At 39.5% G+C, this 27975-nt stretch overlaps 1 protein-coding gene across 1 annotated transcript in view; it reads left to right on the forward strand.

The window, feature by feature from the left end:
* The window catches only part of slit3 (slit homolog 3 (Drosophila)), a 316135-nt gene that overhangs the window by 42358 nt on the left and 245802 nt on the right, over positions 1–27975 (forward strand). The window contains exons 3-4 of the mRNA XM_011479838.4: positions 4929–5000; positions 11847–11918. Coding sequence (XP_011478140.1) covers positions 4929–5000; positions 11847–11918 — 144 coding nt within the window. The remainder of the gene's footprint in view (positions 1–4928; positions 5001–11846; positions 11919–27975) is intronic.

Consider the following 27975-nt stretch of genomic DNA (forward strand, 5'->3'; position numbering starts at 1 on the left):
TTTGTGTGTGTGTGAGAGGCGTGTGTGTTCGTGTTTGTGTGTGAGGGCTTAAATAACTATAATCACTGTTGGCTGCATTCAGCCTCCCTCCTCACTCATTTTTAACCAGAAGGACAGATAAAAATATACCTCTAGTTCAAGCTGCTTTGAGGGCTGGGAGTGAGTTTCTGCAAATCCTTTCTGTGTGTAAGTGCATTTGTTCAACTGAACCGTCTGTTTTGGAACAAACGTCAGTGAATTTTTGATGCTTCATGGGCACTTTTTGTTTGATAATTTAAAAACAGTGGACTTTAAGTATTTTTTTTTTGGTCGGCATTAAAGAACTTAAAGACCCAAAAACAATGTGCCGTGTGTGTGCACGTTCTTTTGTGTATGTGTGCATAGGGGTGTGTGTAGGGTGGTTGAGCAGCTTGTTTCATGTGGTAGCTGATAAACTGCTGTGACATTTCCCTACTCTAAATCTGTTAAAGAACTGGGGAGGAGTTGGCTTGGGAAAGTGAGAAAGTCTGAGAAAACACACTTAAGCTAAACATACACAAACACACAGACATAGACAGAGGTGCAACGAGAAAAGTGTACGTTTGTCCATTTTCATGTAAGATAAATATGGTTTATGTTTAGGATAACTTTTGCATATCCGATCTTGACAATTTATGCTGTTAGGGGTGAAAGTGTCACTCCAGTCCCCTTTAGATCCATTGTTTTAATTATGATTCTGCCGTTTTTAGCCAAAATCATAAACCTGTTGTTTTTTTAGGACATAGTTTCTGTAGAGCGGGGCAGTAGTTCATTTGAAATTCACCCCTGAGTTGTGGGTTGGACTCTTGGTGTGGAGCAAGCCTGCCACCACTTCCCATCACCATCTGTTTACATGCTATCCCACCAGCTTATAGCCCCCTCACACCCCTAAACTAACTTTACTGGTGCTACGAAAATGGTGAGCAATATTGGAACTATCCAGCAATCCAGTTTAGATCCAGATTCCAGCTCAGTCGAGAAAAACAAAGACGTCCATGAATCTGTTTGTCTGCAAGTGGATGCATCAGAATAGAGCAGAGCAAGGAGCTTGAGTGCTGATTGGAGCTTTCACATCTTCAATCTTTATTAACAGCAGTTTTTCTCTGCTCCTAATTCACATTGACTTGAATAATGAAGCGCTCAGAAATGCAATTTTGAGGTTAATTATCAGAAAATTGCCACAAAGACATGATTTTCACTGGAGAGGGTCTTTAATGATCTAGCTTTGTGTCAGAGGATTATTATTTCTAATTGGACTATTGTGTTGAGCCTCCAAATCCTTCAAAAATCCACATCTGTCTTTATGAAAGTACCTCCCTCTAATGAATCCAATATTTTCCCCGTTTTGTTCAAAAACTCACTCGTGTCTGAATTTTGTTTAGTGAAACACAGCTTGAATCTTTAGGCACAACACTTAACGTAATATCTTTGGCAGTCACACTTTGCATAATTTCTTCCAGATTGTGGCACAATTGACTAATTCCCAACAACTTTAGACAAAAGCTTGAGCTCAGTGTTGCAAAGTTGGCCGGAAAGTTGATGCCGTCTCCGCTGTTGTGCAAACAACAAGTAAAGTTAATATCCTCCCAAGTGTTAAGGGAAAAAAGGTATCATTACATCATCCTACCTTTTTATAGTGGTGGCTAAGACTTTATATTATGGCTGACCAAAAGAGGTCATTAAACCACCACTCACATGAATTCAGACTTATTTGTTCTCTTTTTCTTCTTTTGTCTGTGGATGAGTAATGCCTGATACAGCACCATAGAAAAACAATACCTCATCGCAGCTATATGCCAACTACGACTCCCCGCGCCACATGTTTGGCTTTGGCTTTCTGCGCTTTACTTTCATAAATCAGAATTTGCTTGATCCTCATTTGAACAAACAATAGTTATTTTCAGTGATGTCTTGTTTAAGCCCACTCTGGAGTTCGCAGGTCGACAACAAGCTTTTGAACGCATGGAATCCAATCATGACTGGACAAAAGGTTTAGACCTTCAGGGTTGGTGCAAGTTTAAATGTGTATGTTTTCCTTTTTTCGTGTCTTCTCTTAGCTTCTTTTTTATTTTTTTATTTCTAAGAATTTAAATTAACCTTTGCAATCCAGAACAGTGGGAAAGGAATGTGGTGAATTCAAATGAAGTGGACTATTTTAACTTGTTGTAGTGGTTGTTGATGTCGCTGAAAAAATGTGTTTTTGGCACTCAAGGCACGGAGGCGCAAACCATCCGGGGTGTTTCCTGCCTTCCCCCCAAAGTAGTTGGGATAGACACTGAAAGGGATTAAATGGGTTTAGAAAATGGATGGATGGATGGTATATATAAGCACATTGTAAGAACAACTTAGTATGGAAGATTGTTGATCCTAATGCTTTTTGCAAATGTTCACTTCTACGCTTACACATGTGATTCTGAGAAAAAAAGCTAAAACATCATCAGCGCCCCAAACTTTTAAACCATTAACTATATTCTGGACTTTAACTTTTCATTTGAACTTATAAATGAGTCACCTGAAAGCTATTTTATACTTCCAAGTGAAGAAAATGTAATGGTTGAATGTCATATTTTGCAAAGTAAGACATTTTATAAATAGTTTCTAGATAGAGTGATTGTGAGCTTGCAGCATTAACTGTATAAGAGAACTGGAGTGAGCAAGTGTGATGTCAACCAAAGAAAATGACTTACTTCTGGTTCCAACCAAATAAAGTCAATTCAGTCGCCATTGTTTTCGCGATACACGTCTCCATGTTGGAACCAGTAGGAGTCGGTCTGAGTCATCATTTCTATGGCAACCACTCTCACCAATCAGAAGTGAGTTTGTTGGCAAGCCACATCCATTTGCTTCACACACTTGAAGCAAATGTTTTGACCATTGGATGTGTGACCACCTGCTTTTAACAAACATAATGACTAAGTAATAACTGTTTATTTCTCAATATAAGTCTATGGGATTTTGGCTTCCTGGAACCAGCGAGTACTTCGTGTTTGTTCCTTTATTCCAGTTCTCATATGCAGTCAATGGCTTGTGTGGTTTTTTTTGTGAGGTCTTGTGGTCTGATCAAACCTGCCTCTCATCAAATCACAAACTATCTTTGTAACTGTAAATAATAATCAACACAACACTCCGCATTAAAAAAAATCTACTTTGGCACATACTGTATATCTTGTACTAGTACAAAACTAGAATTAGTCATTATTAGAGGAAAAGTGTCTTCACATGTGTACTTTTATGTATTAATTAGGCCACTGTAGCTATAGATTCCTTCCTTTTGTTTATTCTGGAATATTCTGACAGGACCAAAAACTCTTAATGTGGACGTTTGGCTTCTTATGCATAAGTTCTTTATATGTTTCCTTGTTTTTATGTTTTAAACTTTTTTACAAAAATCTTTTGTACTCAACATTTTTCTACTTTTGACTGTATTTTACATGTATGTCTCCCATCTGCCTTTTCTTTCCTATCTATTCCACCTTAAAGTAGACATGTTTTGCTCTTCTTTCCTCCTCTGTGCGTCTCACTGTAAGAAATGTCATTCTTGACTTCCTCGGGCAGAAAATATAAGCACACATTTGAGTCTCTCTCTGCTTTCTATGACCCATCTGGAAAACTTTAGTTTGCCCTGAAGGGGAAGTGAAAAGAGAGAAATATGTGATACTTTGTGAGGACCACATGAAAGACTGAAGACAAATGAGATAACCGCTGATGTCTGTGAGACAGTGGCTGCTTATCTATTTGCTTCGGTTTACTAGATTGAAACATTTGTTAAACGCTGCGTGTCAAACTTTCGCTTTGTGCCAGAAGATTTTGTTCACTTCACTGATGACATGTTTATACAGCCGGTGCAAGTGCCTCTTTTTCTTTTAGCACAGTCGATTTTTCAGTTCTGTCAACTATACAAAAACTTTCTCCTTTAACACTGGAACAGTTGGGAGGATGAGAGGCATAGCTAGCTGAGTAAAGTTGGAAATGTAAGCTACGAGGCGCTACCCGCCCCTCCGCCCTCCCATAACCGCCTTTTTTCATGCCTTCATTGGCTGAGCGGATGCTTCACTTTCCCCCTCTGCCAGCCACGTCAAAGCTACAAGTGACAAATACAATTAAAACAAACAATTTTCAGAATGGCGGCTTTAATGTTGGTTTTATCTCCATAGCAACTATTTTATGTTTTGGTCACCTTTAAGTGGCGAACAGGTCAATGCAATTTGCACAAGAATCTGCAAAAGTGAACTTTTGGATTTCCTTGGCAACGAAGGCTTTTTGTAAACCACGCCCAGATTCCTAATATGTTTGTATCATATGTCATATCATTTCATTCAGCTTGAGCCATCAATTCATGTCGTACATTTTCATAAAAGAACACCTCCGCAGTTCAAAATTCGACAACTTGAAGTCCAACATTTCTTCCAAGTAGCATCCCAATGATGATTGAGCAATTAGGAGGCCATAGATTAGATGAGTTTACATTTGTAGAAGGTACTAAAGGTGTTTTTTTTTTTTTAAAAAAATCAAAGATTGCAATCTCTTTCCAGTCAGCAAAAACTCAGTTTTAGGTGTAGACTTAACCTAGTGGGGAGTGTGTAAAAATGCCCAAATTTTAAACTTTGGCACAAAATGGCTGTAGGTCCTGTGGACATCCCATAATAATCTCAAAACTACCTTTAGATATCGCTGACACCTATTTTAATTGGTGGATTTTGACTTTTTTTTTGAACCCCATGAGAGATTTTATCCCCATCATTTTTTTGGAAGGTTTCGCTGCTGAGTTTTCGAGTATTTGCCATGTTAAAATCAGTTCTCAAAAGACACAATAAGAAAGAAGAATTGTAAAAAAATACTGTGAAACATAAAAATGACAATTCTAATCCCAGCTTATGCTGCTTTTCTGTTTTATTGTGTTTGTTTTTCAGTCATCTGGAGGACAACCAAATCAGTGTAATCGAAAGAGGAGCCTTCCAAGACCTCCGACTGCTGGAAAGACTGTAAGTTTTCTTTTAATATCCGCATTTAAATTCTCGTTAAAGGTGCCAATAACGAGAATTTGCACAATTTCCACATAAAGAGTGCATCTATGGTCATCCGTCAATTCAGAGACGCACACACAGGTAGGATTTCATGCTTCTTGGCATTCTGCTCAGATAAAGTAAATTTAGAGAGTTCACCCAACTGAATCCTCTCCACTTCACACACAGCCATGGAATCTCCCATTGGCACAGCTTTTTTCTTGTGTGTGTGTGCGTTTGTGCATATAATAGTTCACACCATGGCTTTAGTCAACAGAATCAAGGTGTCAGTGTGCGATGCAACACCTCCCACACAGACACACACACACACACCTGCATGCTGTGCGTCTGCAAGGAGGGCGGACAGATTTTCTGGAAGATGGTTCTCAGCAGCAGTAAACAAAAGCTGAGGAAGGCATTTCAGTGTTTATCTTATGAAAAATGGAAGACACGCACATTTTGCTCAGTCATTTCCAGTTTGAAGAGTGGATAGTGGAACAGTGTTGTTGTTAAGGTTTACTAGATGTCTTCTGGAGCTTCCTAAAGTCAAAATGAATGCAGTGGGGCTCTAAAAGGACGTCAGGCGTGCAGAACTTGTAAACCTGTTGTAAGGACATATGTACGGTTCATGTCAGCCACAGTGATGCAAACAAACGTGTTTATACTCAAACGTACAACAGCTACTTAGTATCTTATATAAAAAAATACCATCTTGAAGACTTTAACATCCTTTTTTAAAAAAAAGAATAAAACATATGACATATAATACATTTCTCTCTGTTAGTTTTCCCAATTGCTAATTGTTCGTGGTTCTGTTTAATGAACACTCTCAAATGGATAGCTTTCCTTAAAAAAGCTTGATTTCATGATCAGAGGAAGCAGATGTGTTGCTGATGTCATCTCCTCCATTTGACTCTGGAGTCTTGCTGGTTTAGAGTACAGATGTTGGTTTTCGGGAAGGTTAAAACCCAGGGCAGCCGGCTCAGTAGTAGAGCAGTAGTCGTGGTCAGAACCGGTGACATCTATAGTCTGCTCCTCCCATTTACCACAGCTGTGTTTGGCCGCTCTGTGGTCTATTCAGCAGGAAGTGAATAGTCCTTCCACTCAAACAGAACCTAGACAGTTCCTTGTCTTCACACATCGATCAGGTCATCGATTGAAAGCGATGTGACCAAAAAGAAACAACCCACCTCTTTTTTAAGTCCCCATCCTTTGGGAAAGCGTGGAAACCAAATACGGAGTTAAATTTGGCTGATGCTGTGCATTTAGCCACACGATGGGAGCTTGATGTGCTGTCCTCTCACTTTCGGAAAGCAAACTTTGTCTTTGTGATGCCATTGTGTAAACACACAACAACAAACAAACGATATAAAAAAATCAATTAAAACTCAAACTCCTTCTCTGTATGAAGTCCGTGGTAAGTGAACGTATCTTAGCGGTCTTATTTTCTGTCGCACAGTTTTGCGCATAGAGCCCATAAGCTTGATGTTTGTCTGATGATGTCAGTACTTCAAGACATTTGGGTCACAGTGACTGTAAAGGTAAGAAAAGTTTGACTTTATCAAAAAACCTGTCAAAAGAAGGAGCCATAACTCAACATAGGAGGTAGATACACATTCTCCTTGAAGGTGGCTGTCATTAAGGGCCCAGATCTTCACAAAAAAAGAAACCCCGGTCATTTAGCTCCAGCACCCAGCCTGGACCTAACTGGGAGAGATGCTGAGTGACGGCAACATATGTTTCTCGTCTCTGAGCGGAGATCACACATCTGATAAAGGAAGTTGAGGATATGGGTTGCTTTTATGTTAAAAGGCTGCTTAATAGGGTGTGTCAGGCCGGGTCACAGGACGGGAATGAGAGGTGGGGGAAGTCGGGTGGCAAAGCACTTTAGTGCCAAAACTAACAAGAAATATGTTTCACTTATCTAAGCAATAGCCGAGTTGTTCTTGGAAGTTTGCTAATCTTTTTATTCCTGCCGTACATAAAGATTAACCGCTGCGTCAGTCAATGAGAGCTAAAAGTAGGCAACCGCAGCACCATTTCTGGTGTTTCAAAGTTCATGGCTAGAAAGGGTGGCAAGCAAAAAACTCCCCAATTTTAGACAAAGGAATGTTTCCTCTTTCTATTAAAAGTCTGAATTTTGTCTAGATTTTTGTGTTTATGTTTGAAGTGTACAGATTCACCTTTCAGGACTGAAAAAATATTGGACATACTTTGCTAAACATCAGTTAAAGTATCAAATGTTAGATTGAGTAAAGACTTCAAAATCTAAAATTTTCCTCCTTCAAATCTAGATGTTTTTTTGTTGACAGTGTGCTTTCAGAAAATTCCACTAAACTATTAACCAGATGGGCAAAAAAAACCAACAAAATCCTATCTTTTCACATTGAACACAGTGGCAGCTTTGATTGCAAACTTCTCTTTTGAGAGGGGTGTTGAAATACCTGTACAGTCATTGTGTTCTATTGTGCTCTGCTGTAAAAAAAAGAAGGAAGAAAGCTAAAAAGCATCACAGATGCAGCAAATTGCCACCTGGTGCAGATTCTTTAAAGGATAAGAAAGTGAGTGAATGTTTGTCCTCAATCACCGGCCTGTCTGGGCTCTCATTGACTGATGCACAACACCACAACATTTCATGCTTTTTGCAGAAATGCATGTTGTGTTAACATGGCAAGGATAGTTTTACTAATTGATTCCTTGCTTACTAAAACATTTTAACTTACTGAAGCAGTTTCATTTGCAAGTATGGTTAGTCATGGCTCTAAAAAAGTGTAAAAATGCTGCAGCCGTGAGTAAATAAATAAAAAAAAAAGAAGAAGAATGGGATCGTGTGACCCACAGGTTTGTAATTTTTTAGCTTTGTGGTTTATGAGAACTCTAACCTTTCTAAAAATAGATAAACGTGTAAAAAAGCAAGCCAACACACTGTTAAAAACCCACTCCGATCTTCTTTTGATGTATTTTAAGCATTCCCAGTGGTGTTTTGATTATGATTATGTTGTTTTTTTGCCAAAAATCAAAAAAACCTGTGTCGTTTTCGAGGACAAATTTTCTGCAGAGGGGCAGTAGTTCATTGGAAAATCACCTTTTTAAGTTGATTTTCCAACTTCAACGCCAACAGTGGACTTCCAATAGTTGGAAGTCCACTGTTGGCGTGGAGCAAGCCCGCCCTCTTTCCCCTCCCCATTACTGAGGGTTACATGCTCTCCTGCTAGCTTACAGCCCCTCAAATCGCCTATATAACATTATTAGTGCAACAAAAACGGCGATCAATATCTGAGCTATCCTGTTGTACAGTCATTATCCAGATTCCAGCTCAGATGAGGAGAACAAAGACGTTCATGGATCTATTTGTCTGCAGGTGGATTCATCAGAATGGAGCAGAGCAGGGAGCTTGTGACCCAGTTTATTTTCTACATCAGTGCTACAGGCTTTTTCCAACTGCATGTTTTGTCTGCTCCTTATTCACATTGATCTGAATAAAGAAATACAGGGACAATGTAATTTTAAGCCTAATTTTATTTCTATATTTCCTTCATCATGAGAAACATGCCACAAGAAAAAATAATTAATTATTTTATCATTATTGTTTAATCATGGCTTTGATTGACCAGGCTAAGTTTGGAGCAGCCAGAAAAGAGGCCTAGAGGACCAAAGAAGAGGTTCATGGGTGTAGTGAAGGAGGAAATGAGGTTGGCTGATGGGACTTAGGACGTAGAGCAGAGGGTCAGATGGAGTCAGATGATTTGCTGTTTCAACTCCCAAAAGAAGAAGGAGAAGATAACTATTACTAAAAGTTGAGTTCTTTCATCTCTAAACAATTTATGCTCGTCTTGACTTCAATGCAGTGAGATAATTATTAAAAAGTTGTCTTTTTGTGCTCTTTTAAAAGCACCAAAGTCGGGCAAACCCATCATTTAAGCTTTATTTCTCAGATAATGTCCTTGAAATGACAGATAATTCCTGATCTCAGATTTCAGATTTGCAGTTATTTTACAGAATGACGCTCTCTTTTTTTCACATTTCCTTTTGAACTGCACTTATCTTTCTGCTGCTGCTTTCAGAGAAGCCAAGGTTGTATTATCATAATCACAAAGGTCAAAGGTTCATGTCTGTGTCTTTTCTCACACAAATTCTACTCTGTGACCCCGTGCCCTCTACCCTTGTTTTCTTTTTCTTTTTCCTTTTCCTTCTACGTCTCATTTCTCAGCCAAATGCCGTGTTAGCCTGATAACACTTTCACTCCCTCTGCTCGCACTGTCCTCGTTTATCCGTGCCGCCGCCTTCCTTCTGCAGACGCGCTCACTTGAGGAAACGTAGCTTTGACCCCAACACTCTCCAGAATTGACTTTTCTTTGACATCCTTCTTTTAGTCAACACCGATCCGTCAGTCTCTTCATCTGCTTCTCATTCCACTGTAAAGAACTGCCATGAGATCATTTCATGCCTCCTTCCATTGAAATATGTGAAGGTATTCCTTCTGAGTTCAAGAAAAATGTCTGTGACTAGAAATCGTAAAATGTTGCAAAGGTTAACAACAACATTTGAACTTTCACTGAAATAACAAATCTTTTATTGTCACTTCTTTCTGGGTTCCTCTTTTTTCTGTCTTTCACTCTGCCTGTGGTTACAGACGAATACACTCTCAGTGTCTTTAATGACGTACCATGATCGATAGTTTTATGGAATGTGTAAAAACTAAAAAAAAAAACTACTTTAAAAGTAGAATGCAAGGCAGTCACTAAAATTATGCTGAGGCAGCATATTTAAAAGCTTTTTTTCTTTCTTTCTTGTACTTTCTTTAGCAAAAAGGTCCTCCAGTGCCATTACCATGCTTTCCTTTTATGCTGAGAAATCAAATTGTATAGCAAAAATAGTATTTAGTAATACTGCCATATTTTCTGGGTATTTATTCACTCGTTCTCCTTTTTTAATCTTTAAATTTTGAACTTTTAGGGATGCAGTGGTTTACTTTTCCCACTATTTGGTTTAAACCACAATTTTAGGTTTTGTTTTAGTTCCATATATGATTTGTTTTTTACAAAACAACATAGAAAATTTAAAAGTTAGGAAAAATCTGTGTTTTCGTTTACTAATAAGCAAATAACTTAGAAAAATATCTCAGTTGGTTTATATTAAACCCGGATATAATGTAATAAATAATACATTTTTAAACTTGTAAACATAGTGCTATGTAGTAGAGATGCAGCGCTTCACTTTCCCCACGATGTGGTTCAATGGTGTAACATAGGGTTTGGCTTTAAACTGAGAATTGTGGAATTCCTAGTTTAGATCAGAGTTTCAGGCTCCACATTGACACCAACCAATGAAAAAGTTCTTGAAGTGAGCAGAGCTGCTGACCTCGTCCAGACTTTTCATAGCACGGCTTTAGTTTTGTCAGCACGCTTCGTGTCATCACTTGGTGGCTTTTGCACGTTGAATATGTCCACGTTTCTTGTGTTCCTGCACTTTTCCTTGAAAATGATCGGCGTTGCTTCTCCAGGACAACGGGGCTTTTGCAGATATGTTGGAGTTGTGGTCAAGATGTCTGCTCCTGCTCACTGTGTCAGCTGAAGCAGTGTGCTGGTCTGAGATGCTCCTGATACTGTCGAGAATGAAGATAATTACTCACCTAAGTTCACTGATAATTCACTGATGGCCTCCAGGGTTGTGTCAGACTGCTGTGTCACCATGAGGGATCCATGCATTGAGATTCCCCATTTTCTTAAAGCCCCTCTGATCATCTTTTGATCTATTTTAAAAGCATTCCCAGTGGTCTTTTCAGTACGATGATGGAGTTTTTAGACAAAATCAAAAAACCTGTGTCATTCAAAAAAATTCACCTCCAAGTTGTGGCAGGGACCAACCCCGCCCCCACTTCCCCTACCATTGCTGAGAGCTCTCTGTTTACACTCTCCTGCTACCTCACAGCTCCTCACTCCCTCAGCATAACATTAGCAGTGCAACAGAAACGGTGAGCAATATCTGAGCAATCCAGCCGTAGTTTAGATCCAGATTCCAGCTCAGACGAGGAAAACAATGATGTACATGGATCTATTTGTCTGACAGTGGATGTATCAGAATACAGCAGAGCAGAGAGTTTATGGGCCGCCCTGCATATTTTCTACGTAACAAATATCATTTTTTTTCAACTGCATTCTTTGGCTGCTCTTGATTGTCAATCATATAAATAGAAAAATACTCGGAAATGCAATTTTAAGCTTAACTTTCTTTCTATATGCCATCCATCATCAGAAAAATGCCACAAGAACATGATTAAAACACTATTGGAGTTGGTCTTTAAACTAAAATCACGGATTTAAACCTTTTTGTCCTTAAAGCCTTTAATTTTTTTTTACAGTTGATCATTCGGCAGCTGCAAAACTGTTTAGCAAAATGGGTTAAATGAAAAGGGTTTTTGAGTTTTACTGTCTTTGTTGAGTTTTTCTGTCACTTTTACCAAGTTGAAAAAACAACATTTATGAAGCAATGTATGATTTATTTATAGATATCGTGTTGCACAGCTGACTGGAAAACTGCAGCAGCCTATTTGTCTTTTTCACTGCCAGCTCAAAGATTTTGTGGGGATGTTGGTGATAACAGATTTAGAGTGCTCAGAGACCGATCGCCTGCGACTGACCCACGCTGCAGTCTGATAACCTGTTCAATCACAGGGAACCACAGAGCCTGACCTCACTGACCTTTCAGGGTAGTTCAGTCAGCTGTGTGGTGATTGTTCAGTCAACATAGAGCATGACTGATGCATCAGTGTCTTGTTCTGTTTTCTTAGTTCATGTGTTTTTTATCCTCTTTGTCTCCCTGTAGTCGTCTGAACCGAAACAAGCTCCAGTTTCTACCAGAGCTTCTCTTCCAGTCCAACCCCAAACTAGGACGAGTGTGAGTACAAGTCTTCATTTTTCTTCCATGATCTCTTTCTTATGCTCCCAGCGTTACCCTTTCTCTCTGCTGATGTGCCACCTGATCCTTTCGAAAACATGGCTGTGGTGCAAAGCCAGAGGCTTCATCCAGGTTGAGGGTTCAGGTCTTCTGCCAGGTGACACAGTGGTGCTCTGTGCTCCTGTCGAGTGGGAGAAGCTCCGATGTGCATGTGTGTGTGCGCGCGCATGCTTTGCAGCGAACGTTTTGCTTGGCCAAAAGTGGAATTTTTATTGGAGAATCTAGTTTTCTCTTTTAAGTGTTCAGGGTGTAGGAGCAGGTCAGGCTGATTCACCAAAGCCTCACACCTTTTCTGTTTCATCTCACATTCCCAGCCGTTTTTCCTGCTCTCTCTTTCACTCGCCATCATCTCTTTCTTTCCACTCAGTTTGTTTTATCATCTGTGTCAGTCAGCTTAGGTTGAAGGAGGCTTTATAGCTGCTACATCCAAGTGAAACAAGTAAGTTTAATGAGAGCACTTGGAAATGGATGCTTTCTGCTGGCGTTGTGTTTCTGAAGTGCTTTTGCCACCCATCTCCAGCATATGTGGGTCTATGTGCTCCCTGCTGATGTTATTTGTACTACATGACATATTTGCATAGATTGAAAATGCACAATGTTAGACCCTATTTGATGTTGTTTCTTCCCCTCAAATGCGTAGGGATTTGCCTGTTGCCATGCAGCGAGAAGGCCCTGGTTTGAATCCCGCCTGGGACCTTTCTGTTAGCATGTTCTCCCTGTGCATGCTTGTGTGTCCCTGGAAGAGACTGGTTATCAATAATGTATTTGAGAACTGGACTCAGTGACCCCCCCCCCCCCCCCCTTCCCTCGCACTCCAAACAGGAAGTACCTGCTGGTTCCAAGTGGCAAATTCCCATAGATTTCTATAGAGAAATAGACAGCTATTCCTCATTCATTCTATTTATCAGAATAACTATTCTTGTTCTGAAACATTTTTTTAGGATGTTCTTGATATTCCTCATTATTTTAACGACATTTTTTCTGCACCACAAGTTAATCAGCAAAGTTATAAACTGAACAATCATATGCTTCCATAAAGTAGGTGGTCTCACGTCTAATGTTTGAAACGTGTGATTGACAAATTTTGTGCAGCCCGCTTTCAAGAGGTTTCCAACAATCTCCCTCCTGATTGAGGAGAGTGATTACCATAGAAATGTGGACTTGAAAAACAAAAACAGATTGCTGCTTATTGTGGCTCCAGGATGGCAGTGTCCTAACTGGGGGGGGGGGGGGGGGTGCAACTGTATTGACTTCATTTGGTTGGGGATGGGGATGACGTCACTCTTTCGGTCCAGTTCTCATATACAGTCAGTGCTGGCGACCTGTCTCTGCCCAACAGTTGCTAGGATAAGCTCCAGCAGCCCCATGACCCTGAGAGGGATACAGTGAGTTCTGAAAATGTATAAAGACTGTGTAAAGACTTCTTTTAAATATATTTTTAGTTCACATAAGGAGATCAAACATTTGTTGAAATTTGTTGAACTTGTCCTCTAAAGAGATCTACAATCTTAGCTCAAAATGTACAGGTATTACTTTCACTCTTCAGTTGCAGGAAGTGAGTGACGGCATCACAAACATACTTAGGACCATCTTTTCAGATCTTAGGTCCGACAACACACTTTATTCGTACCACTTCTCTTAATCAGCGCTTTAGTTTGAAATGGAAGCGTTTCAGATTTGTAGAAACAACAAAATAACCAAAGGTATGAACAGCTTTACTGATTTGTGGTGATGGAAATAAGCTGATGTGCCCTTTTGGAGAGTTTCTTTTTTTTCTCAGTTTGTTATGGCAGGAAAGCCACTGAAAGATGAAACTGTCTCAGCGGGATGCACACTTTGAAACCTCACTTTAAATATCTGGACTGATTGTGCGTTTCCTATGTTTGTGGTTATGTTTGATTTACTGCTGAAGACAGAAAAGGGACTGAAAGGAAAGACATTTGCATTGACCTCGGCCTGTAGGATCACTCTGCAAAAATCCCAGGCGAACAAATATAACTACGTCAAGGCTAAATTTAAATATTGTCCCAGTGCACTTATTCATTTTGAGTGACACTCTTATTTTCTGGATTACTCTTCTCCGAAACCCCTAATTGTTCTCGATTGCTCGTATTTATCACTGGGAGGAAACAGATCCCCATAGGCCTATTGGAAAACTCAGCAGAGTGGAAAGGGGTGAAAGTTTTTCCAAACCTAACATAGTAAATCTCATGTTCTTTATATCCTTACTTTGCTGTAAGTGCTGTCTAAATTACAGTGTCTGGAGTTTCCCCGTGTTTTTTATTCTCTCCTTTTAATGTTATGCTGCTTTTTTGCCTTTTTGTGCAAAGAAAGTGGATGTAACGTGAGGAGAACATTGGAGAGATCAAATGCGAAGAAAGAACGACAGCTGAGAATTAATGAAGGAGTATAATATGAGAGACTTGAAGTCAAAGGAAAGAGGTTCAGTGAGAGAAAGTAACAACAGGGGAGTAAGAAGGAGAAGATGGTGGTGGCTTTCTGGTTTGGGTTGGTAACTTCCTTTCTGTCAGCCTTGGTTAGATATTAAATGATGGCAGAGTGATAGGAATTATTTCTTAACCCGCTTATTAAAGCTGTGTGGTCTGAGGTTTGGAGAAAGGGATCAGAAGGGGGGATCTTGTCTGGTGTTAAAGGGAAAAGAGAGGGCAGGGTGTGCGTCTAAGGAGTTCACGTTAAGGTAAAATATAATACAAAAGACTGGATGAGAAATATTATCATGGTCATTACCGCATTTTTCTATAAGTCGCTGCAGCCAAAAATTCATATAAAGAAGAAAAAAATCATTTAGGTCAATCTGTCACATTGGGAATGCAAATGTACGTACAAGCGACCAATTCCAATCAAGAGTCTGTGTAAACACACCTAAATGCACTTTTTGGACTTCACTGATCAAAATTTGTGCCTTCACTTGTTGCTTTGGAAGATTTTAATCCGTTTTCGTATTCTACTTACAAAACGCGCAACCACTGAACGTGCCTCAAAAGTGAAAACAGGCTGAACTTTGACCAATCAGGGACTTGGATTTGGTAGTGATGTTTGGATAGCGTCCTTTTCCAAACAGTAACACAGAAGTACTAACCATTAAAAATTTATCATGGGGGAGAAATGGTTATGCAGTTTGTATCTGGCTGGATTGATTTGACATCAAGTCTTTCAAAAGCGGAATAGATCCATGAAAGAAAAAGTCTGGAACAAGATCAGTAACATTTGCACCACTTCAACGTTTCACACTAAACCTCTTCCAACTGTGAGTACATGTGCTAGTAACGGCCAGCGACACACCTGTGTGAACACCACATACTGAAACCGTGTTCGAGAATGCCTGTTTAGCGCGTTCTTGAATACGCGAGACACACTTGGTGTGTACATATACACTTTTGGGAGAAATGTATTTCTTAAAATACGGGATCAAGAACAGACATTTCATCCTAAAAAGCAAATCAAAATAACAGAATAGAAAAAAAGAATAGACTGAACATATACACACTTCACCAACACATTCATGCTTATCTAGCTTCATGAAACACATGTTTAGTTTATTAACAAAACATATGAACACATATTCTAATAACCATTGCATGAAGCACATGCTAACAAGTCAAAGAAACTCTTAAGAAATCACTCAAAACACCTAAATCTGATCAATTCTTCACCCTTTGTGTTGCTTTGGAACAACTCTTCTTCCTCTGTGTTGCTAACAGTAGCAAGTATTGATACACACACTTACAGTGCCCACTAGCGTTCTTTAGTGGGAGAATAATGAACATATAAACTTATCTATTACAGAAAATAAATAAAAAAAACCTTATAATTTGAACTTGAGTATGAGTCGCTCTCCCACCCAATAATGTGCATAAATTAATAGATAGACGGATCTTATAAACTGAAAAATACGGTAATCTTTCTAGGAGGAACAGACTTTTCGAGTTATTCTAGGATCATCTCCGTTGAACAATGATCAGATCTGGCAGTGAGTGTAGCGGAGAGCCTCACTCGCGCAGATGGATGAGGTCATACTGCAGCGATGAGGGGCTGGGGCTGAAAAGATGCTGGTGGAGGGTGAAGGTAGAGAGAGAATGAACATTTATGTTGGCTTTCTTGTGCTTCAAGTGGGGAAAAACAAAAATAGGGATTGTAAGATGAATGGATTGATGAGTAGAGTCTGTGGGTTTTGCTGTGTGCAGTCTGTGGTCGTTTCCCCCCACAGTTTGCAGAGACTGTGGTTGCGCAGTACAAGCGCCCAGACGCAAACTGTTACACGTTGCAAGCGGTAGCTTTGGGCAGAATACATTTCCAAAAAGTGAAAAATGTTCTTGCAATGAAATGATGCGTAGCTTGAGTGACAAAGCACATCATGATGTCATTGATGTTTACTGACCCAAATAAACTGATAGATAAGCATGTCTTTAAATTCCTCTTTCTATGACAAATACATTTTAGAGATAAAGAAAGTTCAAACGACTTTGTTAGCCTGATGGTTAACAAAAATAATCTGGAGTTGCGATGGAACATGGTTTTGTTGGAGATGTTTCATGGGAGTTGATGTGTTCCTCAAGAATCTGTCCTCTACAAAAACAGGAACTGTGTCTGTTGGCAGTCTAGTTGGGTGCATAGTACAGATTGGGTTGAATTGGAATTTAAGATGAAGTTTTGAGCTGAAGTTCTAATCTCAGAAGTCCACCCAAGCAGGCAGCATTGGAAGGAGCTCTTTAAAACTGTTCTAGATGGATCTGGACATCAAGCAGAGGAAGAGCTGACTGAACTGCAACTAGACTACCCCAAAAAAGTACTTTATACCATATTGTCTGGACGAGACTGGGTAATCAAGCTGCTATGCAAAGAAGTGTCCTTTGAACATCCAAAATATTTTAATTAGACCCTTATTGTTGTTAATGCCCATTTAAAAATGTGTTTTTGGTATTTTTAATATGTTCTTGTTAAGAAAATGAAGCTTAAAATTGCATTTGTGATTATTTCTCTATTCTAGTTGTTGCGAATTAACAGCCCAATATGTTAGCATTTGTTGTTGGTGTTTTGTTGCACTACTAATGCTAGGTTGGGGGTATGAGGGGCTGTAAGCTAGCGGGAGAACACATAAACAGAGAGCTCTCAGCTAAGGGAAGAGGAAGTGGGGGCGGGGTTGCTCCATGCGACAACTCAGAGGTATATTTCCAATGAACTCCTGCCGCTCAGCAGACACTATGTCCTATAAAATGACACCGGTTTTGGGATTTTGGCCAAAAACAACATAATCATAATTAAAAAGGCCACTGAGAATGTTGTGAAAATAGCTCAAAAGATGATTGGAGTGGGACTTTAATGTGCAGCTCTGACCAGGGTGGCAGAGGGGAACAGTAAAGTGCCCTTTAGCCGCTGCTCAGCCAGTGGTGGTGGGTAAAAAGGGATAATCTGGCCCTAGGTTTTAAGAACAAGCTGTCTCTTTTACAAATAAATCAACAAGAACCTTCCAAAAAGAATATGATTACTTTCTCAATATACCATCAACTAGATACAGATCAGATGTGCTCTTTGTTCATTTCTTTGTGCAAAATGATCATCTCCAGCAGAGTTCTGCATATTAAATCCAGTCCAGTGACTTCACATTTACTGTCAGTATGACTTTTTGGTTTTTTTTCCAGGGGATGAGAGGCAGGAGAAAAGGAGGAATGGAAGAGGGAGGGAGGGTTGAAGGGCCGAGGGTCATTTGAGCTGACTTTTCCTCCTAATTAAGCCTACGCAGAAAGATGAGGAGGTCGCCTTTAATCTTGGCTAATTGTCCATTTAGAGGCGACTGCTAAAGTTTACCTGCAGGAATGCTAGGGCTTGTGTTACAGGAAGTGGGCGCACTCTGCATGCTGCATGCCAAGTGATTGGCTGTGACAGACAATGCCTCCCTGGTGATTGGTGGGAAAATAAACTGTTGGAGCTCATGGGCTTTTGATCTTTTCCAGAATTGTCTTTTTTTTTTTTTTTTCCTACAATCAAAATGTTTTTTCTTTTTTGTGAATCGTCTTTGAGAAACGCACCTCAACAAACTAACAGTGTGGACGGCTTTGATGTTTTTTCTGCTGTCGGGGAATTTCAGTTTGTTTTCTTGTCACTAGGCTCCAACCCCGTTGTTTGGTTTTTACGCCACTGGTTGCCAAAGAGAAACAAATAGGTCTGAAACACACTAACAAGCAGAAGCCCACACATCTCTGTGTCACGCCACCTCTCCTGCTGCGTTAACAGCGCTGGGCATGGATGTCGAAGTGTGGCTCTGCATGGCAGACTTTATATGGAACCACACACCCACAACTGAGCTTCCTAATAATTAAACATGACTCAGATGTGCAAACCCTGCGATGCAGCTGCACTAAACAGCTTTTGGACCTGACGCCCAACTCCAGTGAACCAAGTGAACACATCTAGCACTTTTTTTTTATCACCTATCCAAACCTTTATGATTTGTAGATACAGAACATAATCCAACCATTCGGTTTAGATAAATATATGCAGCCCAAAAGGTCAGATAGGCTACTGGTTAGGGTTGCTGGCATTTAGGTAAAGTCAGATATTTGCAAAGGAAGCCTGATAAACCAGTAGAATTAACAGCATTTTGTTCTCAAACATTTAGACTTAGAGAAGAGCAGCCAGAGGATGCTTAAAGCAGAGCTGGTTAGGTTTATATTTCAGACAAATAGGGAATTTCATGGTAGGAGCACCAAATTTGGCGTGGATTAGGATTCCCTAATTTAGAAAAGCATGCTAAAAAATTCAAAAATGGCGTCCATTTTTAACGATAGTGGCCATACACTCAATTTTTGCAAAAATTGTTCATATCTATTTGCCCCACTTTCAACAGTATGGGCTGTACATGCACAAAATGCAGTTTTAAACTTGAGGGGCATCTACAGGATGTATGTACGTAATATATGTATTATATAGTTTTTCAAATGTTGTGTTTTTTCTCATGGCAAACATGCTTTTCTGAAAGAGAAAGGCACATTTATGCCAAATTTGGTGCTTGTACCAAAAGAAAAGCAGGACTAGTTTACAAACCAATTCCACTATTGGTTGGATTTTAAAAAGATAAAAAATAATAATAATAAAAAAATGTATTTCACCCTATACATTTCATAAATAAAAAATCGGAAAAATCGGATTTCTTTCACATTAAAACAGTAACAGTAAAGGAATTAACCAAATTTTATCTTCGTTGTAGTTTCTTTTTTTAACCCCTTTAACACAGAAGCTGTCACCAGCAATACCTACATACCACACAGTCTTTGACATACCCTATTTTTTTTCAGACTATAAGTCGCTTCGGAGTATAAGTCACAATTGCCAAAAAAAAGAACAAAAAAAAGCATAATAAAGAAGAAATAATATATAGTTTAAGATGCACCTCCAGTCAAACTATGCAAAAAAACTGTGGCTTATACTCTGGAAAATACGATACCCTAAATCTTCGACCCTTTAAGCGATCAAAGTAAATCGGCTGATTTTGATGCGGAGGAAGCGGGTTTTTATATTGGCTTTTTGCTGTTATTTAACACGTGCTTCAGAATCTGCTGGACTGAAGTGTAATAATGTAAACTGTTGGAGAGTTACGGTAGTTGAAAAAATGTCAACACTGGAGCTAAAGCTCCGTTGTAAAAAGGTTCAGACTTAAACATTCATGTTTCAAAAGCACAGTTTTTTTTAACTCGTCAACAGTTGCAGCAGATTTTAGACACTTGAATAAAGTTTTTGCAGGTTAGGCAAATGTTTTTTTTTTTCCCTTTTAAAGTTTCAGTTTTGGGTCTTTAAAAATACAAACCGGACTTTTTTTTAAAGCACAACACAAATAACCCCAAATAATCACTCTTAAAGTTCACAGCAAACATTACCTTTCTCCTCTCAGGTGTCTGCACAAGCATTCAGCCAGTTGGCAAACTGGCCGCAGGGAAAGAACCAATGAAAAGTTAGTGGGAGGCTGCGTGCCTGCTGATTATTTATTTTTTTTTTTTATGGTAAGGATTTTTTTATGTGCTTGCACTGAAATAGCAAAAATGCTGCATGTGGTAGTAATTTTCCCTCACAAATAAAGGTCATTTAGATTGGGGGATACAGTGTTCTAGTCGGTGAATGTATGCAGAGGCCCAGACTTTGTGTTTGTATGTGCATTTCTATGTTTGCATCTGTTTAGGCTTTGCATACATAACCTGATCCAAGTCCAAATGAATTTACAGCATTTGCCTAATTTCAGTTAAGACTTAAATCTGACTGAAGCGAAAACAGACTAAAAGTGGAGAAGCAGCATGAGTAGGAGGCAGGACATTGAAGCAAAGACAAATACGAAATAGTAATAGGCGGCGGTGATTAATAGCTCTTTAATGAGCAAGTTGTACAATAAAAATGACCCCATAAAGGCTTTAGAAAAGTAAACCCTCTTGTTAATATTGTTTTGACTATTTCTTTTTACAGAACAGATGATCTGGAAACGTTTTGCTTCATCTGTCCTTCAGGAAGTCTTAAACGTGGCTTTAGGGTTGTGCTTGTTTTACTTGATGATGCTGAAATGAGTCAAAGCTTTAAGATATGTTAACATGACACTTAACGGAGTGAATTTGGTCAAATACCCTATATTTCATAATTACCTGTGAGGAAATACTCTTTATAAAAGCTTTTGCTTCTTAATCACTGGCATTACAACCAAAGTACTTTTATAAGTCACTTCAATATTTCTGATTTACCTGTTAAGTCTACAGTACAAGTCTCCTTAGTTACCGCAGGGGGGTGCTTTAAATCAGTCTTTTTAATCATGTTGATGGTTCTCTGATGCATGGTGGAACAGTGATTAGCCCCACGGCGAGTTCAAATCCCGGCTGGGTCCTTTCTGTGTGGAGTTTGCATGTTTTCCCTGTGCAATTGGTTTTGTCCGGCTTCCCCTCGCTGGCCAAAAAGAAGCTTCCCAGGTGAATTGATTACTGGAAATTGTCCCTAGGTGTGACGGTGAGCGTGTATGCGTTGTGCGATTGTAAGTGTGAAGTACCCTGCCTTCGTCAAACAGTAGCCAGGTTAGGCTCTGGTAACCCCGTGACCCCGCAGGCTAAGAAAATGGATGGATGGATGGTTCCCTGGTGATCCTGGGAACTCTTTTTTCTTACATAGAAACTCCATGTTAGGTCATTTAACACTCAGTTCTCAGGAGTTGAACCATGTTTGAAAAGTCTGATTTCATGAGCTGTAAACCCACTTCGTATATTTGTAATGTAGCTCACATACATTTCATAATGTGATTGGTGTTCAGTGAACGAAAGGCGGTTGGAATGTTTCACTCTGTGAGTATGTGTGTGTGTTCGTGCAGCTCTGTGGGAGGTCCATATAACTATTGCTGTCTTTTTTGACCATTATTATGGCTACAGACCAGATAGCTGGGACTGGATAATGTCTGCAACACACAAACGTGCATGGGACAATGGAGTTGTGTGTGTGTGCAGCTACAAGCTGGTGTGTGATCATGGGCGCTGTCAGTTGCACACTCATGATTTATACTGTTTAAGCCACGTCTGATTATTACAAATGAACCAAAACTGTAAGTTTTGCTCTGATGTAATCACAGTCTTATAAACACAGACATGAAGAGAATGACTCCAAAACCCTCAGTCTTTCGCTGTCACACACAAAGTAACAGATACTTCTCACAATCGCACATTGACGCACAGATTTTGGAGCGAGCCAAGCAAACAAAAATCCATCCTGTCGCTGGTTCCTCATTCTCTCATTTGTCTTGTTGTCACATGAAAACTTTTGTGCAAAGCTGGAAGGTCTTTGCGGCAGGTGTTTCACATATAAACTAGAACTCAAGGAAACAGACTGCGGTAATATTTCATTCGGACTAAACGTCTGTTGAAATGTAGTTTAAAGAGATGTTGAGTATCTAAATAAAGGGCGGCATTCTTTACAGTAATTACTGCTGGAAAACAAATTCAAAAGGGAAAAGAGATGTTTCCCTTCAGAGGTAGTTTTTGGATTTGTTTAAAGTTCTCTAAAATGTCTCTCCTCCTTTTTATTTTTTTATAACCCTTGTGCTATCTTGTGGGGTCCAGATGACCCCACCCTTGCATTGACGTGTTCTTCCTACCATGACAAAGGTGGATAAAGGTGGAAAGATTTCATATAATCCACGGAAACCAGTGAAGATCACATATCATTGAAGAAAAAAGGTTCAGAGCACTGTCTAGTGGGTCTAGATGACCCTACTCCCAACGTTAACGTGCCTGTAAGGGTCTTCTAGACCCCACAAGACAGCACAAGGGATAAATGTGTCTAAAAAGATAAACAATTAAAAAATCTTTTGCTCAGAATATTATTTTTAGACAGTTCTTTTTAGTTGGGTTAATATCAGATTCCAAAGAGGACCATCAATACAGAGAAAATCAATGAATATATTATTTTGTGGAAGCAGATGCTGTACTGATAAAAAAACAGATAAGACACACTTTTGAGATTAAGTCTTTTGAAAATACCTCATATTTTTTCATCTTTTTTGATTTGTCAACTGTTGGACATTCGTATTCTGGAGATCAGATTGATGCAACATGAATGTGCATTAATAAAAATTAACTAATCTAACTTTCAAATGGCTCAGTGAAATAATCAAAACATGTTTTTTTTTTTTCAATAAAAGGTCAGGTCAGGTCAGGTTCCTCAGCATGCGGCGGCGCTCTGATGACAAAAAGTAAAGTAATCTTTACTCCCAACCTTGTTAATAACAGATAAAAAATAAAACTCAGTCCATAACCACTACGGGTTAGCTGCATTAGCGAATTTACAATAACACCAACTTTGTTTGAAACCTTTTGGCTGGGCACCATGAAGCTCTCAAAAATGCTTTCATATCAGTTAAAACAAGCACAATTAATATATATATATATATATGCATCAAATTAAGGCTTTTAAGTGTGCATTATAGTGCGAAAAAGACCATTCCAGTTCTAAGATGTGACGTATCCTCTGCTCTGCCCTAAAAGATAAAAAGATGTGACAGCCTTCTTTAAACTGTGTACAATTTTTAACTAACATTAAGTCTTTCCTTATATTTATTATGCATTTCTCTTTTTTAGGTGGTACTGCCATTAGATACAAACATAGGCTATATGTTTGCTTTTGCTGCACCTCATTTTGCTATTTTTGTCATTTTTAATGTAGAAGTAATACAAATACTTTACAGTTTCTAGAAAAAAAGGAGATACTAAAACTATGGCTGATATAGATTTGAAACGACCCCCCTAAAAACTGATGGATATGTCAGATTGACTGATAGATATTGAAAAGAAGAAGTAAGACAAAGGAGATGAAAGAGTAGAAATGGAGGGAGACAGAGAGTCAGCCACATGAATGGGTCAGAGACTCAGCGAGGCGTTCTCAGCTAAATTGAGAACGCCACAAAGCCACTTGAAAACCTGAAGAGATATAATTACATATTACAAACAAACACCAACAAACAGAAAGGTCTAGCGTACACACACATGCAGGGGAAAACAGACACAAACTCCTGCACAAAAAGCTCCAATCAGAATACAGCCCACCTTTGATTTTTACCTGTGATCATTTTACACCTGAAACCGTTGGACCGTTTTTTTCCCATTTCTGACCTGACTAAGACTAATTATTGTGAAAATGGTAGGCGCTGGGTCTCAGGTCAAGTTTATTGCCGTTGTGGTTGTGGGAACGCTCGCAGTCGAGCCGGTGGGAAAATCAGCACTTGTGGTTAGGAGAACAAATGAAAAGGTGAGTGTGTGGGTGAATGCATCCCAGCTGAATGTTGATCTTTTGGCTGCGTAGGAAAAATACAGATAACAAAAAGTCATAGCAGACTGTATCTCTTACTCCAAATGACATAAAAAACATGGGGGCTTTATCTGGTTTGTTTAAAATCAAACTGATTTTAGGGCAAAATGTTGACCAACACGCAGATGATACAGTTTTTACTCTGGTCCATGTTGCTGTGGTGTGTTTCATAACATAGATGTGATTGTATGTTACATCATTATGCATATGACATATGATATCATAGGCCTATATACAGTATGTGTTTGGTATGGTAAATATGAATGGAGAGTGTGACTGGGTTGATAGCTGCATGTTTTTTTCACCAGCAAACCTATTCTGAAACTGTCAGGATATTTTGTGGAGCAGAAAAATCAAGCGGGTTGGATGTTTTGGCTTCGTCTTATCTTTTGTTGCCTGAGCTAAAGTTCGCTTTCCCTTGGTTTTTGGTGTTAAGTTGATGCATGCAACGATGAAACAGGCTTTCATGACATGGGAGCTGCTGATGAAAAGTAGGAAGAAACACTTTCAGCTGGAATTCTTTGTTGTTTTCCAGTGAGGGAAATGTGACAAAGGTTTTCACAATTCTTCTCTCTTTATGTCACCTCTGCCACATGCTCAAAAAAGCACCAAAACTTGCTGCTGAAAATGAAATTCTTGACATAGTGAAGCCCCCCACCCCTGGAAATACGATGACATCACTGCGAGAAAATCAACAGGGGCCAAACTTTCTTATGGGGTTCCCCAAAAATATTTCAAAACCCACTAACAAAACTAAAACACAAGTGTCGCGGTTATTCAAAAGAAGTTTTGAAATTATATTATGGGATGGCCACAGGAACTATACGGCTTGGCGGCCATTTTGTGGCAAAGTGTGAAATTTGGCAATTTTCACATTTTCTCACAATCTGGCAAAAGACAACTTTTGTTCGAGCGATCTTCACAAACACGTGCCGCCAGCTTAAAGCTACAACCACCACCCAAGTTTTGTTGACCTTTGATCTGGGATAGAAGCCACCATCTTGATAAAAATTGTTTCTTTTTATCACCTTTAGTACCAGCTAGAAATGTAAACTCCTCCTAGGGATTTCAATCTATCGCCTCCTTACTCCTTAACCATCATTGGGTAAAAACTTTAATTTGAATTCTGTAGATTTTAAACTGTGTTAGTTTGCAAAAATGCAGATTCTTCATTACTTACACACTTTTTGCCGGAATATTGTGAAAATCCAATACATCAATCGTTAGATATAGCTAAACGAAATGATACGATTTACAATGTGATTATATTAGGAATGTGGGCGTGGTTAACAAAAAACCTCCGTTTTTCATTAGTCTTCTGAAATTTACATAAATATGCTTGTCACCCCTGGCAACCAAGTCATCAATGGGTTGCTATGGAGATAAAACCAACAGAAAAGTTTGTTACATGCAGCTCTGACTGGGGGCTGGGGGGGGGGGGGGGGTGATGGGGCCGAAGCAGCAGCTCAAACAGTGAAGGCATGTAAAAAGGGGGGAAATAGAAGAGTGGTGAGGGCAGAGGTGGGTTGGTTTAATTAAATACATAACTGCTCAATATTTTCATGCATGTTTTCATGGGTTTAAAGTGCAGATTCTTGTTGACAAACCTCTCAAAGTTAACATAAGCTTTTTAAGAGAAGTGTTGAAGTGCGTGGGCGTCCAAAGATGAGAGAAATAACGATTCTAATTTTAGATTTAATTGGAAATCTGAGAAACCAGAGAACCGCAAAGTCAAGAAAGGTCAGCAGCAGCTAGATGTGTTTTGCCTGACACCATGCTATCGTTAAGCGTCTCATCCTACATTTTGGTCACTTTAAGAAGCGCAGCGTCACGCTTGTGGTGTGGCACCGTGGCTTTGTGCGCGTGTCCCCGTCTGCATGGGATGTGTTTCTGTTTTATTTAAAGACAATAGGCTGCAGCGGCCTGTCAGATAATACTCAGTTTCACCACCAAGTCACCACAGACACCTCATTATGACACAATGAATGCACATCCGCTCCAACAATCGCACATTCGCTGCAGATAGCTTCACTCCTCTGCAAAGTTCATTTGTGTAAACGCTTTAGAAACTGCAGAGAAAACAGACTCAGCTTTTCCCAAAGGGATTTGGGAATTATGAATTGTTTAGAGTTGGAAATTTTCCCTTGGATTCTATATTTAAAGCTAGAAACAATTCTGTTGGCATGTTTAAAACTTGCATTTGCAGCACCTCACATGAATTCATTTGTTTAATAAAGTTTAAGTAAACTAGACAAAATCCCATCTGCAGGAACCATTTACAGATCACTTCACCTTTTTAAAAAAAAAAAACAACAACTGTTCTTCAGTTTTCATCTCCACAACCACACTGTAGTGTCCATTGTGTTTTGCAGAAACATTGCATTAGTGGTGAATTTGTTAAGATGGAAATAAACACTAATTTCCTGCCAGTAAAGTGTTAGCCGTGTAGCAGCCAAAGGATGTGCGTGCGTGTTTTTGTGTGTGTTGGTTGTGTCCATTATCAGTTCAAAAGTGGACAATAGAAGAAATTGGATGCAAATGAAAGAAAACAAAAGGCACACCTCTGCAACAAAAGAGAGGAAAAACACAGAAAAAGAAGTCTGATAGAGTCGAAAAGCAAAAAAAAAAAATGCAGTGCCAACACATGTAGGTGGCAGAGGAATGTTTGATGAATGCTGGAGTCTGTTTCTACCACTGAACATCAATAAACTGTTGGCAGCTGTTCCCACTGCTCACACATCAGACATAAACTTTGGAGACTCGGGCACATTCCTGTACAGGAGAATGAACTAACATTTTCACAACGGAAACATGCTGAAAAGAATGAAATAAAAGGTTAAAAACTGGAACTGAACACGCGAGAGATCTGATCAAAGCTGGAGATGTGAGAAAGAAGGCATTCTCATTTAGATTCTACCAGAATTGTTGACCAGAATAACACAAATCGATGAATGGTATTAACTGCCTGTTTCTATTTCCACATTTTTCACCTATGATGAGCAACAGAAAAACTGATTTTCATCCCTCCATCCTTGTATTCTGGCTTTGCCCTGTGCTGAGTCCGTCGCAGCAACTTCCCGGTAAAGGGCGAGGTACAGCCTGGACAGTTTGCCAGTCCGTCACAGCGCCGCACGCTCTTTCCTGAGGGGCAGTTTAGAGTCACACATCAGTCTTGGAAGCATGTTTTTGAACTGTGGGGAGAACCTGGAGTTCCCCGCAGAAAACCCACACACATTCAGGGGGAGAACATGCAAACTCCACACAGAAAGCCCCCAGCCAGAATTTCCACCAGGGCCTTTTCACCAGCTGAGTTTCTATTACACATATGCGCAAAACTTTCTTGACATTTTGCAATTACACAGTTTCCATTCAATCTTATATAACCGAATAAACACAAACCAGCTCACGCGATAAGACATTCAAAAACATGCAGACAGATGTGAACAATACTTTGATTTACTCCAAAGCGGTATTTTGATCCATTCATGCGTCTTTAATTATTTCTCTAAAAGCCTTTGACCACCAGCCCCCCCCAGTCCACAAAAATGAGCGTGTTCTGATGAGCTGACGTAGACCAGTGTGAACAGCCCCTTCCAGGAAGAGTCTGCGCTGCCACCCATTTCTACGAGGAGCTAGCTGTGATCGGCAAAGCACTTTTCTTTTCTGTGCACGACATGCACATCCATCTTTGCAAAAGGTCAGATGCCGTTTGTTTTCATGGGCGAAACTCAAACACGCTGCAGAGGCCGGCTCCAGGTTGATGTCATGAAAAGGGCGGCGCCCACACGGAGGTCGTCACACTTCCAGGTTGGAAAATGAACAGCAAAAATAGCTAACAACAAAGGTATTATACTTCTCAGATATAGTTTACCTCACTGAAAGCCTTAAGAATGGCATGAAATAAGCCCTTTAAAGGCCCTTTAAAGGGTTAAACGGTTGTGAGAACTAAACATCTTAGCATGGTAAAGCTTTGATATGATGCAAATTTTTGTCAGATGTTTCTTTGAGGTCAGTCCTCCATAAACAGAATTGTTTCTAAAACGTCAATTAAAATTAAACATAGTTGTCTTGAGCTTTAGAAAATGTTAGGTCTTGAAGTCTAACAGCATTTGAAAGTAGAGTTACTACTTATTAAGGATTGGCAATGCGTTTTTATGAC

The sequence above is a fragment of the Oryzias latipes genome, chromosome 10 (genome assembly GCF_053564925.1).
Source record: "Oryzias latipes strain Hd-rR chromosome 10, Olatipes_Hd-rR_3.1".
In the NCBI taxonomy this organism is placed as follows: domain Eukaryota; kingdom Metazoa; phylum Chordata; class Actinopteri; order Beloniformes; family Adrianichthyidae; genus Oryzias; species Oryzias latipes.